This window comes from Coregonus clupeaformis, chromosome 21 (assembly GCF_020615455.1).
Source record: "Coregonus clupeaformis isolate EN_2021a chromosome 21, ASM2061545v1, whole genome shotgun sequence".
Taxonomy (NCBI): Eukaryota; Metazoa; Chordata; class Actinopteri; order Salmoniformes; family Salmonidae; genus Coregonus; species Coregonus clupeaformis.
In genome coordinates, this window is record NC_059212.1 from 30,373,377 (window position 1) to 30,391,685 (window position 18,309).

At 42.6% G+C, this 18,309-nt stretch overlaps 1 protein-coding gene across 5 annotated transcripts in view; it reads right to left on the reverse strand.

The window, feature by feature from the left end:
• LOC121535202 (ras GTPase-activating protein nGAP) overlaps positions 1-18,309 on the reverse strand; it is a 114,656-nt gene that overhangs the window by 66,574 nt on the left and 29,773 nt on the right. For 2 of the 5 annotated variants that reach the window (XM_041842025.2, XM_041842024.2), the window contains exon 1: positions 13,309-14,055. The exons of 1 other annotated variant lie outside the window; for it this stretch is intronic. In XM_041842025.2, coding sequence (XP_041697959.2) covers positions 13,309-13,846 — 538 coding nt within the window. In that variant the 5' untranslated portion in view covers positions 13,847-14,055. Of the gene's footprint in view, positions 1-13,308; positions 14,056-18,309 lie in introns of those variants that run through there. 2 more of the 5 variants (XM_041842029.2, XM_041842026.2) reach the window with 1 other exon arrangement.

An 18,309-nucleotide genomic window follows, 5' to 3' on the forward strand; every position in this document is an offset into this window, starting at 1 on the left:
CCTCCATGTTAACTGGCCACAACCCTGTAATGTACTCCAACAGCAATAAGTTGTGTTGAACAATAGGATAGAGTGCAATGACGAGGGCAGATAGCAAATTGTTTTTACACAGCCGGCTATCCAAACGCGGATGTAATGACAGAGTAAACAGACATGTTTTTATAGTGTTTGACTAGAGATGATAATGTGCCGTCTTTTGGCCGCAGCGCTGTGTTGGAAATTGCTCCACACACATGGCGGCGTTACAAAGATATGGAATATAGAAGACGTGGGCGAGGTGGGAATGTAATCCAGACAGAGCGTAGGCTGCTTTGAATAGGATGGCTGGCTGCATGTATTCATTGTTTATGTTCAACATATGGGTATGTGAGCTGAGAGCTCAAATAAGACACTCGGTGCCAGTTTACTAATTGACTGGGGGGGAGTGAACAGCACAGCTCCTTCTGAATCCAGCCAACTTTCCCATATACAGATTACAGACAAGAGGGAATAAGATATTTTTTTCTTTCAGACATCCGGTACAATTTATCACTCATAATTTCCGAAATACAGGGACTTAAAGTTATTTTGAGACAAAAGAATAAACTAAACTAGAGTGTGTCATCACTTGAACGTCTGTCATTAATCTTCAATACCTAAAAGAATTAAACTGCATCCACTGACGTTTTCCTCGTCCCATGATAGCACTGTACTGTACAATGGTAGTCTGTATAGAGAAGAAATGTACACGTTAACGGATATATTTCTGTATGCATATTAAATCATGTACCACAAAGCTTCACTGCTGCAACACCCAAGAGAACAGAATCCTCTCTCACCTGCTACTGTTCAAATGTAGCTAGCTACCGTGTGAAATTGCCACATTTCTCAGGGGAATTCAAGAAGGCCACAAAGTCCACAAAATAGCCTCTCCTAAGCAGGAGTAAAAAAACTAATTGGAGTATTCTGTGTGTTTCTTGTAAGAATATCCAACTACCATGTCCACAGAAACCCTTACAAACAGTCTATTGAAGAGAAAAAAAACTAAGGTAGATGTGACCATTTAGTCAGAAGACTGCTGTTACAAATTCATCTGTTGTAAGGGGGGGTTGGGGGGGTATGCATGCCACTGGCTATTCTCATTACATAACTCATCCATGCTCGACTGGTTGGTTTAAGACTATTTGCTATCTGATGTCATCATCCCATTCTCAGGACTGAGGTCTTTGACCAGAGGCAGAGCAAGTCCTTCAATTTGATTCGGTTTAATTTGCACTCATAAAGCAGTAGAATATCCAACAAATATGAATTATATAAGCAGTGTCAATGTGAACAACACCAGTAAAACTGTAGGCTAGCAAAGATGGATTTTAATTCAATCATAAGGGCTGGTTTCCCAGACACAGGATAAGCGCTAAACCGAGTCCTGGACTAAAAAGCACTTTCAATGAAGAATCTCCACAGCATGCTTTTGTCCAGGATTTGGCTTAATCTGTGCCCGGGAAACCCGGCCCAAAAGGATTTAACGCATTTGGGGGTTTATAAGTCACTAGCCCATTCAAGCTTAACATCCTTGTCATTTATCGGCCTCCAGATTCCCTTGGAGAGTTCATCAATGAGCTTGACGCCTTGATAAGTTCCTTTCCTAAGGATGGCTCACCCCTCACAGTTCTGGGTGACTTCAACCTCCCTACGTCTACCTTTGACTCATTTCTCTCTGCCTCCTTCTTTCCACTCCTCTCCTCTTTTGACCTCACCCTCTCACCGTCCACCCCTACTCACAAGGCAGGCAATACGCTTGACCTCATCTTTACTAGATGCTGTTCTTCTACTAATCTCATTGCAACTCCCCTCCATGTCTCCGACCACTACTTTGTATCCTTTTCTCTCTCGCTCTCCTCCAACACTACTCACTCTGTCCCTACTCAGATGGTAATGCGCCGTCGCAACCTTTGCTCTCTCTCTCCTGCTACTCTCTCCTCTTCCATCCTATCATCTCTTCCCTCTGCTCAATCCTTCTCCCTTCAATCTCCTGATTCTGCCTCCTCAACCCTCCTCTCCTTCCTTTCTGCATCCTTTGACTCTCTATGTCCCCTATCCTCCGGGCCCGGCTCGGTCCTCCCCTCCTGCTCCGTGGCTTGACGACTCATTGCGAGCTCACAGAACAGGGCTACGGGCAGCCGAGTGGAAATGGAGGAAAACTAGACTCCCTGCGGACCTGGCATCTTTCACTCCCTCCTCTCTACATTTTCTTCATCTGTTTCTGCTGCTAAAGCCACTTTCTACCACTCTAAATTCCAAGCATCTGCCTCTAACCCTAGGAAGCTCTTTGCCACCTTCTCCTCCCTGCTGAATCCTCCTCCCCCCCTCTCCTCCCTCTCTGTGGATGACTTCGTCAACCATTTTGAAAAGAAGGTTGACGACATCCGATCCTCGTTTGTTAAGACAAATGACACTGCTGGTCCTGCTCACACTGCCCTACCCTATGCTTTGACTTCTTTACCCCCCTCTCTCTCCAGATGAAATCTTGCGACTTGTGACGGCCGGCCACCCAACAATCTGCCCGCTTGACCCTATCCCCTCCTCTCTTCTCCAGACCATCTCCGGTGACCTTCTCCCTTACCTCGCTCATCAACTCATCCTTGACCGCTGGCTATGTCCCTTCCGTTTTCAAGAGAGCGAGAGTTGCACCCCTTCTTAAAAAACCAACACTCGATCCCTCTGATGTCAACAACTACAGACCAGTATCCCTTCTTTCTTTTCTCTCCAAAACTCTTGAGCGTGCCGTCTTTAGCCAACTCTCTTGCTATCTCTCTCAGAATGACCTTCTTGATCCAAACCAGTCAGGTTTCAAGACTGGTCATTCAACTGAGACTGCTCTTCTCTGTGTCACGGAGGCTCTCCGCACTGCTAAAGCTAACTCTCTCTCCTCTGCTATTGTCCTTCTAGACCTGTCTGCTGCCTTTGATACTGTGAACCGTCAGATCCTCCTCTCCACCCTCTCCGAGTTGGGCATCTCCGGCGCGGCTCACTCTTGGATTGCGTCCTACCTGACCGGTCGCTCCTACCAAGTGGTGTGGCGAGAATCTGTCTCCGCACCACATGCTCTCACCACTGGTGTCCCCCAGGGCTCAGTTCTAGGCCCTCTCCTATTCTCGCTATACACCAAGTCACTTGGCTCTGTCATATCCTCACATGGCCTCTCCTATCATTGCTACGCAGACGACACACAACTAATCTTCTCCTTTCCCCCTTCTGATAACCAGGTGGCGAATCACATCTCTGCATGTCTGGCAGACATATCAGTGTGGATGACGGATCACCACCTCAAGCTGAACCTCGGTAAGACGGAGCTGCTCTTCCTCCCGGGGAAGGACTGCCCGTTCCATGATCTCGCCATCACGGTTGACAACTCCGTTGTGTCCTCCTCCCAGAGTGCGAAGAGCCTTGGCGTGACCCTGGACAACACCCTGTCGTTCTCCGCTAACATCAAGGCGGTGACCCGATCCTGTAGGTTCATGCTCTACAACATTCGGAGAGTACTGACCCTGCCTTACACAGGAAGCGGCACAGGTCTTAATCCAGGCACTTGTCATCTCCCGTCTGGATTACTGCAACTCGCTGTTGGCTGGGCTCCCTGCCTGTGCCATTAAACCCCTACAACTCATCCAGAATGCCGCAGCCCATCTGGTGTTAAACCTTCCCAAGTTCTCTCACGTCACCCCGCTCCTCCGCACACTCCACTGGCTTCCAGTTGAAGCTCGCATCTGCTACAAGACCATGGTGCTTACCTACGGAGCTGTGAGGGGAACGGCACCTCCGTACCTTCAGGCTCTGATCAGTCCCTACACCCAAACGAGGGCATTGCGTTCATCCACCTCTGGCCTGCTGGCCCCCCTACCTCTGCGGAAGCACAGTTCCCGCTCAGCCCAGTCAAAACTGTTTGCTGCTCTGGCACCCCAATGGTGGAACAAGCTCCCTCACGACGCCAGGACAGCGGAGTCACTCACCACCTTCCGGAGACACTTGAAACCACACCTCTTTAAGGAATACCTGGGATAGGATAAAGTAATCCTTCTACCCCAACTTACCCCACCACAAAGAAAAAAAAGAAAAAGAAAAATACATTGTAAAGTGGTTATCCCACTGGCTATAAGGTGAATACACCAATTTGTAAGTCGCTCTGGATAAGAGCGTCTGCTAAATGACGTAAATGTAAATGCATAAGGTGATGGGGACTTGCACTGTGCACAGAGTTGCGTGGGTGCAACAAAGCAGTTAATTCAATGACAGGACAGGAAACACGTTCCCCCTCACTTAACATTTCCCTTGGAAACAGATCGACAGAGGGCTTAAGGTCCTATATCTGTCACTGACACTTTGACAGCTACAGTAAGTTCATTGAAAAGCATTAACAATCAGAGCCACTTTTATGGCGCATTTCCATCCAGGATTTACCCAAAAGGCTCAGATGAGTGCTTCCATCTACAGTGTCTAACTTGGGCCATGGCTCTGGCGGACCTGCTCTCACTTGGGGCCAAAGCCAGGCCACTGGTACTTTTCAGCCTGCATTTACATAACAATGGCTAACTATGAACTTTAACACCTTTTCACAAAGCAACTGCTTTGATTATGCAGAGGTTGTTGATTCTGCTCTTCACAAGTCCTCACTATCAGCCCTAGCTATGGAAACAATGTCCCTAGTATAACATAAGGGTGTATACACTAGTGGAACACTGATGTTTCAGTCAAAAAGCAGCAATAGAGTCAACATCTCTAGACCAGAGTGATGTCTGTGTGTGTGTGTGTGTGTGTGTGATTGCTGCCTGGCCTATGTGAGAGTCAGGAGAAAATAAATGGATCCAATTAATCAGACCAGCTCCCCAGCTCACAGAGAGAGAATGCTTTTGGTTTTTGAGTAATGAGTTCGTCACTGTGTGGGTGTCCTGGAGTTGAGCCCCCATACGGCCGTTTGCTTGTTTGTGTGGCATACGGGTTTGAAAACAATTAGCAGCGAAGTCTTGCCAGCTGGACGCTAAAGAACTTTGCCAGTTTGTGACCCGGAGGGGGTCAAAGCAAAACACACAAATAGCGGCTACAGTGAGAGAAACGGAGGTCCTCTGACTGGGTGTGTGTCTACAATACATGTGTGAAAGACAGAAAGAGAACAAGAGGAGAGTGAGGGAGAGGGAGAGAGAGAATGTGTGACTGAAACTAAGGCAACTGGCACTTGTGGCATCTATGAATACTCTGGTCAGTCCTCAGCCAGGCAGAGATGTCCAATAGCAGGCCCTGACCAGGCCCAGTCCACATGGCCAGGGAGAAATCCAACCCTCTAGAGGCCTGTCTGGAATGTCTGGGAGCCAGGGTGAGGTTCTGCCACCTGTCCAGGGTGGGGTTTCAGGGGCATGCTTTGGTTGCTAATCACTGCCAATATAGGATAGATCCTCCTACTTAACACACACAGACTTGAGTTTCCGTTAGCCGTTAATAGCCAGCTTTTGGCCTATAAAAATGGGAAAAGGCGATAAATAAAATTGCCACCGGCCAATTGTCCAGGAGAAGAAAAAATCTAATTGTGGAAAATAATGCTTTTTAGCCTATTCATTGATGGAAATACCAGTCGATGGAAATACATTTGCCTGATCATGCTTATCGTTCTATAGGTAAATTTGCATAATTTAGTGGAATTAAATTGGCGTGTGTGTAGACCAAAGTATATTCGTTATGTATCTTATTTATTCACACGCTTACAGCATACAGATACAGCCTTTAAGCGGAAAATCTGTCAGACAGTGCGAGAGCTGCTGCTGCAGCATCTCAAACAACGGAAGGCAGGCTTCACCTCACACACCACTTTGCAATGACCTGGAGACAGTAGGCTATGGATTTTGAAAAAATAAACTTAATTTTTTGAAACCCGAAATCTTTTAATACATATTATGAGGCATGTCTTACCTTGTTTCAAAGTAGCCTATTAGATTTTTCGTCACATGAAACTGTACACATGTGCAGGGCCCTTTTGACAACGAATTCCCGCTAATTGCATTATGGAACAAACATTTGTGTGCTGCCTTGTGCACATTGCGGCGCTATAATGTGAAGAAATAATAGTTTATCAACATTTTAAACTAAACGTTCTGATCTGTTGCATCAGACTCATTGCTTTTTAACATGTTGTTTATGTAGCCTAGGCCTACTGGTTGTATGAATTTGGGATCTATCTTCCCACAACTGTCCCAGAGTCTATTTCTTTCTCGACAAGCTGACCAATAGAATAGGCACACTTTTATACTATGGGGGATAGTAAATTGGCATAGGCTAGTGATTTTACTGTTCGTTACTCGTCTTGTTGGCTGAGGAAAAGTAAAAGTGCACATCCGAATTCGGTAAGAAGGACCGCACATCGTTGCATCCTTGACTTGCAAGTTCTATAAAAATGTATGACCATATAACCTAAATGTGATTTCTATCATTCTGAGCACCGTGGGTGGACGCCCTAATCAAGTCACGCACCCAATGCATATGGGTCCGGCAGATTTCTCAAATGTCCGAAAATTTTTACATTTTGCCAGTCAAATGTCCAGCACCTCATTTTCCTAACTGAAACCCTGACACAGACACACAGACATTCACATGCACAGGCCTATTTGTAATGCAGTCGTCATATAGGATCTTCAACTTCTCATTTGAGGCTCAAAACTAGAGAATTCACTTCTGTTTTCCCAGGAAAAAAGCTTACGGGCAAATATGGTTTCTAAAAAAACAACGGTCCTTTTGGTTTTGATCTCTCCAGAAGTAGACTATAAGCCTACTGAATTTGCTTATGGCTGTGATTAAAAACAGGGAAGTAGCAGCTGTTTGGAAATCTTAAATATGGTGGTGAATATTCTGCCAAATTACCACAGTGCTCACACAGTGTTGTTTTCTTTCTGAGGGGGGAAACGGTTAGGAGGCATTTACCACTTGTTTAAAGACGTCTATATAACAACGTCCTTTATCTCAAGGGTGACTCACCACCCTGAATAACATAACACAATTATCACGTGGGACATAAACCTACATTTTAGACTGCAACCGGTAAAAGCTTAATACATTTCGCCACCCTTAATTCCCATAGTGTTTGCTGCCAGGTGGGTCCACACCCAGAGCCTCTACTACATAGGGCAATAGAGGATGCTTTGTGTGCGCCAACAATCTTAACCTCAAGCCCTACACAGACACAAAGCCCAACCTATACCTATTTGTAAGCAATAGCCAGGTCGCCGTGGCAACCAGTAAATACAAGCTGCTCCTCCAATGACAATGGCCTGACATCATCTCCTTTATCCAGAAAACCTGGCCAACAGGTGGGGAGAGAGGGAGGAGGGGGTAGAATACAAACAGACACAAACAGAGAGAGGTGTGGTACTGAAACTGACCTACTGTACACAGCTACACGCACGCAGTCTGTCACTAAAGAAAAAACTCACCACAAAATTGGGAATGGGATATAATAATAGCTGTATTGTTCTCCCTATATTACAGGGGCTTAACTACAATAGCTGAAATGCAGGCCTTTGTGTCCCAGAAGACAAAAGCTAGCTATTCAAAAACATTGCAAATTAACAATCGTAATTGGCAGCTGGGGAAATTATTGCAATTAACTGATTGGCGTGTGAATGTGGCCCTGTCTTTATTGAATTGTGTGGCATTCCAGCTGTAAGCCATGTGGGACCACAGAGAGGGTTTTTTGTTATGCTTTCTTAGTGTGGAGGGCTAGCCGTAATCACAGTAAGGCGTTCTCGCTCGCTCTCTCTCAGACCAGCTGCTCCCTGAAGGGGGTAGGAAGACACTAGACAGACTAGGGTTATGTCTCAAACGGCCCTGGTCAAACATAGTGCACTATATAGGGAATAGGGTGCCATTTGGGACGTAGCCTATACACTGCTGCGTTTCCCAAAAGATAATATATGATAAGGCAGCATAGGCCATATAGATAAATCATTGTTCATCTCTATGGCATAGGTTACAACAGACAGCAGCCTGGTTTTTACTAGGTGAGCTTCATGAAAATAATTTCCTTTTAGAGGAGTAAAGTGATTCAAGACTGAGCGTTGAGGCCTCAGTTCTAGCCACAAACTCACCACTGCCTCACAATCATCACGAGAAGATACCTAGAACCCAGTGATTATCTAATAATTTGCACAAGTGTCATTTTTAGATAATTGCACATTTAACGTCTACGGGATCGGTGTCCCATATACGGGACGGTTGAGCTAACGTCCACTTTATTTTAAGAATGTGAAATGTCAGAATAATAGTAGAGAGAATTATTTATTTCAGCTTTTATTTCTTTCATCACATTCCCAGTGGGTCAGAAGTTTACATACACTCAATTAGTATTTGGTAGCATTGCCTTTAAATTGTTTAACTTGGGTCAAATGTTTCGGGTAGCCTTCCACAAGCTTCCAACAATAAGTTGGGTGAATTTTGGCCCATTCCTCCTGACAGGGCTGGTGTAACTGAGTCAGGTTTGTAGGCCTCCTTGCTCGCACACGCTTTTTCAGTTCTGCCCACAAATGTTCTATAGGATTGAGGTCAGGGATTTGTGATGGCCACTCCAATACCTTGACTTTGTTGTCCTTAAGCCATTTTGCCACAACTTTGGAAGTATGCTTGGGGTCATTGTCCATTTGGAAGACCCATTTGCGACCAAGCTTTAACTTCCTGACTGATGTCTTGAGATGTTGCTTCAATATATCCACATAATTTTCCTTCCTCATGATGCCATCTATTTTGTGAAGTGCACCAGTCCCTCCTGCGTCAAAGCACCCCCACAGCATGATGCTGCCACCCCCGTGCTTCACGGTTGGGATGGTGTTCTTCGGCTGGTGTTCTTCGGTTCTTCGGCTTGCAAGCCATCCCCTTTTTCCCCCAAACATAATGATGGTCATTATGGCCAAACAGTTCTATTTTTGTTTCATCAGACCAGAGGACATTTCTCCAAAAAGTACAATCTTTGTCCCCATGTGCAAACCGTAGTCTGGCTTTTTTATGGCGGTTTTGGAGCAGTGGCTTCTTCCTTGCTGAGCGGCCTTTCAGGTTATGTCGATATAGGACTTGTTTTACTGTGGATATAGGTACTTTTGTACCCGTTTCCTCCAGCATCTTCACAAGGTCCTTTGCTGTTGTTCTGGGATTGATTTGCACTTTTCGCGGTATGACGGCTGCATGGTCCCATGGTGTTTATACTTGTGTACTATTGTTTGTACAGATGAATGTGGTACCTTCAGGCATTTGGAAATTGCTCCCAAGGATGAATCAGACTTGTGGAGGTCTACAAAAATAATTCTGAGGTCTTGGCTGATTTCTTTTGATTTTCCCATGATGTCAAGCAAAGAGGCGCTGAGTTTGAAGGTAGGCCTTGAAATACATCCACAGGTACACCTCCTATTGACTCAAATTATGTCAATTAGCCTATCAGAAGCTTCTAAAGCCATGACATCCTTTTCTGGAATTTTCCAAGCTGTTTAAAGGCACAGTCAAATATTTTATTTTTTTACACTAAGTCAACTTAGTGTATTTAAACTTCTGACCCACTGGAATTGTGATACAGTGAATTATAAGTGAAATAATCTGTCTGTAAACAATTGTTGGAAAAATTACTTGTGTCATGCACAAAGTAGATGTCCTAACCGACTTGCCAAAACCATCGTTTGTTAACAAGAAATCTGTGGAGTGGTTGAAAAACGAGTTTTAATGACTCCAACCTAAGTGTATGTAAACTTCTGACTTCAACTGTATATGTGAATGAATGTATGACCATCTGAGCATAAACAACTTATCTCTGCAAAGCAGTGGCACTCCATTTCTATCAGGCATGCATGAGTAAAGAAACATGACAGGAATTCAGCTGGCTTAAATGCTGACATTCACAATCGAGATGGGCATGTTCAAGCACCATAAAATGTCCTAAAAATAAGTCCCATTCCATTCTATTAAATGTACAAATGAAAGCACATCGCTACTGGAGTGAGTGAAATTGCTTTACAAGCCCAGCCCACAGACATGCCTGGGTAATGTCCAGATGTCTAGGTTGAATAGTTATGACCTTAGACGAAAATACATTCACCTAATATTTATTGTCAAATTCTGAACTGTATTGAGTAATTGGAAAGTTCATACATTTACAAAATGTGAAGAAATTGTAAGTAAACACACACAAAAACACTGTTCTACATTAGTCCTACCTACATAGCCATAGGTACCCTCAGGGACAAGTATTTCTAGCTGTCCAAAAACATCAGTCCCAATAAATAATTTGTATTCAGTGCAGGGCGATGGGGATAAATGCTCTTTGTTCCTGGGGTTAGCTCATTCCAGAACTCAATGACATTGTTAAATATTTAAATATGCTGCCATTAGTGAGGTTTCTCACATTTGCATGGGCTTCTTTTTTTCCTGTTGCAAAAGGGTGCTAGGACCATGGGAAGAGGTGGAGCCACTGAGGTCGAAGGTGAGCGATAATGTGTGCGTCCCAAATGGCACCCTATTCGCTACATAGTGCACTACTTTTGACCAGGGCCCATAGGGATTTGGTCAAAAGTAGTGTACTCTACAGGGAACAGGGTGCCATTTGAGAATGAACCAATGTCATATCTTATCACGTCAAGCCTATAACCTACTAGATAAGCATAGGTTATTGTTCAGTGAAGAGGTGTGCAGACAGACACACAAGCTTATCTCACATAACCATCAAACACGTTGCGCATATCTGACACACAAATTCTTCCCTTTATTCAGGACATTGTTGCCAGACAGTGGTCCATGACAAGAGAGGTCTCTCTTTTAATACATACAGCCCACCCCCCTCCCCCCTCGAAGGCCTCATTCCGGTAGCCCCAAATGAAATGCAAAGTCACGGTTGGTTTTCCCAGGACTGCATGCCAACGTTGGCCCAAGCTTTGAAAGGTTAATGAGCTCGTAGGTGCTGCTGCCACATTCTTTTTGTTATAGCATGGTGCATTTATTTGCAGAGGGGCATTTGCATACGAAAGGAAAGGAGGGGTATGCAGTTTCCCCTCCGCATGCAGCAGGCTCCTTTTTTGTGAGCACTCACAGAGCAACCAACCTTTGAAACTTAATATTTTTGGCCGGAATCTAATTTAGGTTAACCACTTCACAGAACAGGTGGGAGGCACGAGACTAACTGAACACTTTTAGTTCAGGCACACGGACGCATACGGTTTAATTATCCTCCAATTAGAATTAGTTTTAATTCATTTTCATGAGAGAAGCCTCTTCTGACTGCTTGGTGTGAGAAATGTAGGCAGGCCTGAGGGAAGTTCAGTGAATCTACAATGAGGAAGCCCACGTTGCTTACTCTACCAAGGAGAAGTGAAACATCAAATGGAGAGCACTGTGGTTTCATGTCATTGTGAGCTAGTACACCAGATGGTAGGCTCCATGGAGGATTCCTTACACTTATGTTGATATGTTTGAGAACACTGCTGCATAATGAGGATGGATTACCTTTCAGGCAATACGCCCCCCCTCCGACCACCACCACATATCCTCACCCCCCTTTCCTCAATAAACTAAACATGTTACAAATACACAGGGAAGCCATTTTGGAAACAGACAAGGCCTAGTGGCCTACACCTTCAGACCCTTAGAAAAATGAGGAATATATAAATCTTAGACCACAGTGTAGTGAGACTTACTACACAAAAGCTAGGGTTTCCAATCATAAACGCACCTTTTAACCAATGGGTAAAACATTTTTAATTGTGTAGATAATCCTCTAAGAAAACCAATGGTCCAAACCTCATGTCTCCATCATAATCCGTTCAAAAGTATTTTAATATTTTAGTATACGCTTTTCATATTAATTTGAAATGTATTTTATTTATTATATTTTTACAAAAACAAGCGTATCTCTGTGAAATGTCAAGGGAGCAGTGAGCGTATACCAAGTTTATTATTTTCAAAGCCTTTTTAATTCAGCTCGTGTCATGCTAACTTTGCTTTTTGCGACATGCGGAAACATTGAAGACTACAACAAAATGTAAAATCCTCAAGACAAACCTGCACCGCTATGTCAACAGAGCTCAGTGCTTATTATTGGATGTATTAGGTTATGAAATCCAACTTTTTGGATATATGTTAATTGTATGTTAGAGAAAGACCCTACTGAACGATTCAGAACATGAATAATCATATTTGTCTTGGTAAAATGTATTTTATAACATATGGAAGTTCAATTTAAAATCACCAAAGTGTGTTTTCCCCTATAAAAGCCAATGTAACACATCAGTGTTCACCAAGTTCTAACCAACCCCCTCCCACATAACCAAACCAACCCTATAACAAAAAATACTTTTATAATTTGCGGAAACGAGGCTGTCTGGCCCCAATGTTCCCTTATGACTCATTTCAGGAACATGAAATAGAAGAATCTGTCAAACCACGGTTGAATAAGCACTGCCATTTCTGCTCTTGAATTACAGTTGGCCTAAACGCATGCGTGACCTGAGCATACACGCTGCAGATGTGCTGTGAGGTGAAAGATATCAGTGAGTGTTTCCATTCATTTCAGCATGACAAATCACCAGGGCTATCATGCACCTCTCAATTCTCATATACTGATGTGAAATGAAATACCATGGTTCTTCAGATCAGAAATGATCTAGCAATTTTCAGACAAGAGATTTTTTCCTTTTCATGTTGGCTGCCAGGAATAGGAGGAAAAAATGCATTCATTATTTACAAAGAATGTTCACACACCCTGCTCTTTGGTTGAGCATTACAGGATTCGTGTCAATTAAATTGTGAATATCTACTCCTTCATTGGAAAAGTGGCCCAAAGGCAGATCCCTTACTATCAATTAGCAGCAGACTCCTCCCCACAGTACAGAGGAAAGATATGAAAATGCACAGTAGTCCCTTGTAGCTCAGTTGGTAGAGCATGGCACTTGTAACGCCAGGGTTGTGGGTTCAATTCAGTATGAAAATGTATGCACTCACTACTGTAAGTAGGGCGTCTACAAAAATGACAAAAATGTCAAATGTACACACTTGTATTGCAGTATATAATAGCAACATAAATCTAAATTGGGCAGTATTAGGCCTACTCTGTGCAGCAGTTAAAAATAATTGCACTATTTTAAACGCTTTAGGCCAACTAATAATTACGCCATTACCCATGTAATGTATCAGACTTTTATAAATAAACTGTAAACTCAAATGAGCTGCACCTGCAGAATAATTGTCTCTTCTTACTCCACTATGTCATTCTAAAAGAGGATGGAGAGAGAGAGCGATAGAAGGGAGAGAAAGCTCTCCTACCAGGCACTTGGTTCTCAGGGTCAGGCTCGTCCTTGATGCTGAGAATCCTACTGATCCTCCGCGATACAGAGGAGAATAGGCCGTTGACAAAGGGGACATTTTGCTCCTCCATGTCTGAGCGCACCTTCCTGACTGCAGTCTTCTCTGTGTTGCTGCCAGCCCCTGGCTCTGACACAGACCTGTGGTAGGGAATCAGGGAGCGCAGTGACCGCAGCCTCCCCTGCCCACTGTGCTGCTCCACAGGTCCGGTACTGCTGGTGGTGGTCCTCCTAGGTAGACTCAATACCCTGAAGTGGATAGGTTCCATTACGACGTGATCATTACTGTCCAACCTCATCACGTTTGGTATTTTAGGTGTCAGCCTGGCAGAGGTCCTCCACTCGTAGCCATTCAGTGGCTGCTCAGGAGCGGACTGGGAGCCCTGCTTCAGCCAGGTCTTTCTGTAATGGTGCCAGTGGTAAGAATCCTCCATGCCAAACTGAGGTGGTTTCGGACCTGAATGTCTGCTGTGCTCTGGAGACTTTCTCGGTAGACTCATGATCAAATGTAAACCTACAAGCTTTCAGATGAAGGCCACCATCCAACGGCTGCTGAACCTGATGGTTGGCTGACAGCTTTGTAATATTTTAACTGACTTCAGCGACCATTTCTTTGTGTAGTAGTTTTACTCCAACTGTATTTGAGTAATAAGTCTAAAGTCTGAGAGTTCAGTATCTTGCTAACTGGTTGATGGTAGCCTTCCTGAGAGGAAGTGGGTTGTCAGATGTATACGTAAGCTTCCTTAGACGCTCCAATCAGATGCTACTATACTGTAGGCCTCAGGTTGTGGTTTTCCGTATCAACAGTCAAGATGTTTTTTTAAAGACCGGTCTTCGAGATCTTGTTAAAAAATGGAAAGGACTGTTTGTTGTCATTACTGCCCCATGATACTCATATGAATTGTTCATAGACGTCACAAACACTCGAGGGCTAGGCAATGTTTCGCAATAATTGTTGTTCCAACAAAATATTGCATTATGTACATGGTGTAACTTCCACTGTCAGCACAACAGTCTAGACAGCATAAATAGGCCACAATATTGCTGCAATCCATTTGCTACAAAACACATTATGTAGGCTAATTTAAATTAGACCTCTGTCATTCACTGGAGTCCTTCACACATTTAAAATTGAAGTGTGAAGAAGACCTCCAGAGGGGGTTTCAGTTGTACGGCACAATTAACCAACGATACACTTGAGAGCTTAAAAAAAAGAAGAAGACATTATGCCTTTTGACATTTCAAGTAAGAGTAATTTAAAACTGGAGATTGAGTATTAGTAAGTAATTCAGAAATGGAGGGGGTGCCATTAACACCAGGGAACATAACAGTATCCATGATGGGGAATGTCTGTGTCAATGGATGCTGAAGTAGCTTAGCACATACACCCACATACTCTTCGAGTTGAGAGCAAAAAGTGCAGCACTGGCAATTCCACACCGAAGTGGTCCTGAACATGGAAAATGTTTTGATTACACATGTTCTCATGGGAATACTTACTATTCAAGGGCTATTACTAGCATTCAGAAAATGCTGGTTATTTGAGCGTTTCCTCAAATATCAATCATAACATCCATTCATCCCAGCAATTGTGGTATTTTCCATCATCAACTACCACATGACGTAGACCATAGAGAAGCAAAAATGACCGGTTTATGTCAATCACTCTGCTGCCGGCCTCCTCTAACTGAATGGCATGGTGTCATAAATATTCATGTGTCCTGCTAAATGCAGTTCCCTGGCTGGACCCAAGGCCTCTGTGATCAGAGAGGAAATGGGAGAGGAGTCCCACTGGGGGTTAACTAGGTACAGGCCATAGTCACTCCTGCCTGCCTTTGTCACCAGGGCTTATTGGAGTGCACATCCTTATCAGGGACAGGAATAGAGGAGGCACAACTTGAAACCCACCACAGCAAAACTGAAGATTGAAAACCTTGATATGGATGCTTTAGAAGAAAGAAAGCATGGCTCCTTAGTGCCCTACTTTTGACCAGAGCCCTACAGTATGTCAAAAGTAGAGAAGCATCGCAGTGACGCGTTATATTTTACCGCTAACACCGGTACTCCTTCCTCCGCTACTCTTTCGTCCTTCGTCCAAGTGACGCTACAATACGTCGAGTTTCCGGGGGAAGCTGTGAAGGGAGCTATAGCCTATTGCGTGATTGTGTTTATGTCTGTTATTAAAATAATGTGAAACAATGTGTATGTTTACTGCTTTTCATTAAATCATGTATGGCTACACATATTGTATAGCCTATAAGCCTACATTCATTCATATTGGCAGAAAATATAGCCTACAGAAATTGGTTCAGTTATGACCTAAAATAAATGTGTTCATTTGGGCAGAATATTGTAGCCTAGGCCTATATAAATTTGTTCATATAGGCAGAATATTGTATTTAATTAATTCATATGGTTATATAAAGGCTGAAGGCTAAAAACAGCCTATTCTATATCTAGGCCTATATCTAGTTTCTGCAATATATCTTCACTATAAAACATTTATTTATTAACAAAAAGGCTTAGCAAAACACAAAAAAATTATTGGGCAAGTAAGCCTAAAACATTTGATTAAGTATGACCTACAACTGGAACCGTCTTTTAGGCATCATGGGAATGTAACATTAATACATTCTAATAACATTTTAGTTGTCCAAAATCGTGTGACATAAAACACTTTTTGTTCCTTGTATTAATGGCAGTGTTTGCCTTTCAATATAATAAGCATTTATCTGTGAAATTAGACATTGAACTTCAGCTGATTAATTTTTGTTGTTGTTGAATGACAGTTATACAGTGCCTTGAGAAAATATTCATACCCCTTGACATATTCCACATTTTGTTGTGTTTCAGTCTGAACTCAAAATGGATTAAATATTTTTTTTCTTCTCCCCCATCTACACACAATACCCCATAATGACAAAGTGAAAACATGATTTTAGAATTCTTTGCTAATTTAGAGAAATAAATACATAAGTATTCACAGCCCGAGTTAAAACTTTGTAGAAGCACCTTTAGCAGCGATGAGTCTGTGAGTCTTTGTGGGTAAGTCTCCTGAGTGTCGCAGTGGTCTAAGGCACTGCATCGCAGTGCTAGTTGTGCCACTAGAGATCCTGGTTCGAATCCAGGCTCTGTCGCAGCCGGCCGCGACCGGGAGACTCATGGGCAGCGCACAATTGGCCTAGCGTTGTCCAGTGTAGGGGAGGGAATGGCCGGCAGGGATGTAGCTCAGTTGATAGAGCATGGCGTTTGCAACGCCAGGGTTGTGGGTTCGATTCCCACGGGGGACCAGTATGAAAAAAAAAATATATATATATAAAAATATGTATTCACTAACTGTAAGTCGCTCTGGTTAAGAGCGTCTGCTAAATGACTAAAATGGAAATGTAAGTCTCTGAGAGCTTTCCACACCTGGACTATGCAACATTAGATGTATTTTTATTTTGTATTATTCTTCAAGCTCTGTCAAGATGGTTGTTGATCATTGCTAGACAACCATGTTCAGGTCTTGCCATATATTTTCAAATAGATTTAAGTTAAAACTGTAACTCAGCAACTCCAGAACATTCACTGTCTTCTTGGTAAGCAATTCCAGTGTAGATTTGGCCTTGTGTTTTAGTTGATTGTCCTGCTGAAAGGTGAATTCATCTCTCAGTGAAAGCATAATGAACCAGGTTTTCCTCTAGGATTTTGCCTGTGCTTAGCTCTATTCCGTTTCTTTTTTAACCTGGCAAACTCCCCAGTCCCCAGCATACCCATAAAATGATGCAGCCACCACTATGCTTGAAAATATGGAGTGGTACTCAGTAATGCGTTGTTGGATTTGACCCAAACATAACACTTTGTATTCAGGAAAAAAAGTGAATTGCTTTGCCAATTTTTTTTGCAGTATTACTAACATTTGTAAAAAAATAAAAATATCTGAAAAATAAAACACTAATACAGTGCATTCAGGAGGTATTCAGACCCCTTCCCTTTTTCCACATTGTTATGTTACAGCCTTATCCTAAAATTGATTAAATCCATGTTTTTCCTCATCAATCTACACACAATACCCCATAATGACAACGCAAAAATAGGTTTTTAGAAATGTTCGCAAATGTATTAAAAATAAAAACGTTTGGACACACCTACTCATTCAAGGGTTTTTCTTTATTTTTACAATTTTTTACATTGTAGAATAATAGTGAAGACATCAAAACTATGAAATAACACATATGGAATCATGTACTAACCAGAAAAGTGTTAAACAAATCAAAATATATTTTATATTTGAGATTCTTCAAATAGCCACCCTTAGCCTTGATGACAGCTTTGCACACTCTTAGCCAACACATTAGCCAACATTAGAAGAGGTTCACCAGCTGAAGAACATTCTGGAACATTCAACCAACAACATCCATTTCAGTTAGATGGATGTTGTAGTATAATATAGAACACCTAGTATACTCACAACTGCATTGTGGTATCGATATTGCTAGCTGTTGTACATACTGTATATTATGGTGTTTTATATAATATTTGTATTGACAAGTGACTAAATGATTCCAGCTGCATCAGAAACCAATAAAGCATTGACTTCAACTTCTTGATCAATTCATTGTGATATTCATTAAATGTATTTGGATAAACTAGCTGCAGTCTTACCGCTAGAACAAATGATGGAGGGAGTTGGTTTATTATTTAAACTAATTTGTTTTAATAAAACTGATTAGTCTGTCAATATACAGTGGGGAAAATAAGTATTTAGTCAGCCACCAATTGTGCAAGTTCTCCCACTTAAAAAGATGAGAGAGGCCTGTAATTTTCATCGTAGGTACACGTCAACTATGACAGACAAAATGAGAAAAAAAATCCAGAAAATCACATTGTAGGATTTTTTATGAATTTGTTTGCAAATTATGGTGGAAAATAAGTATTTGGTCAATAACAAAAGTTTCTCAATATTTTGTTATATACCCTT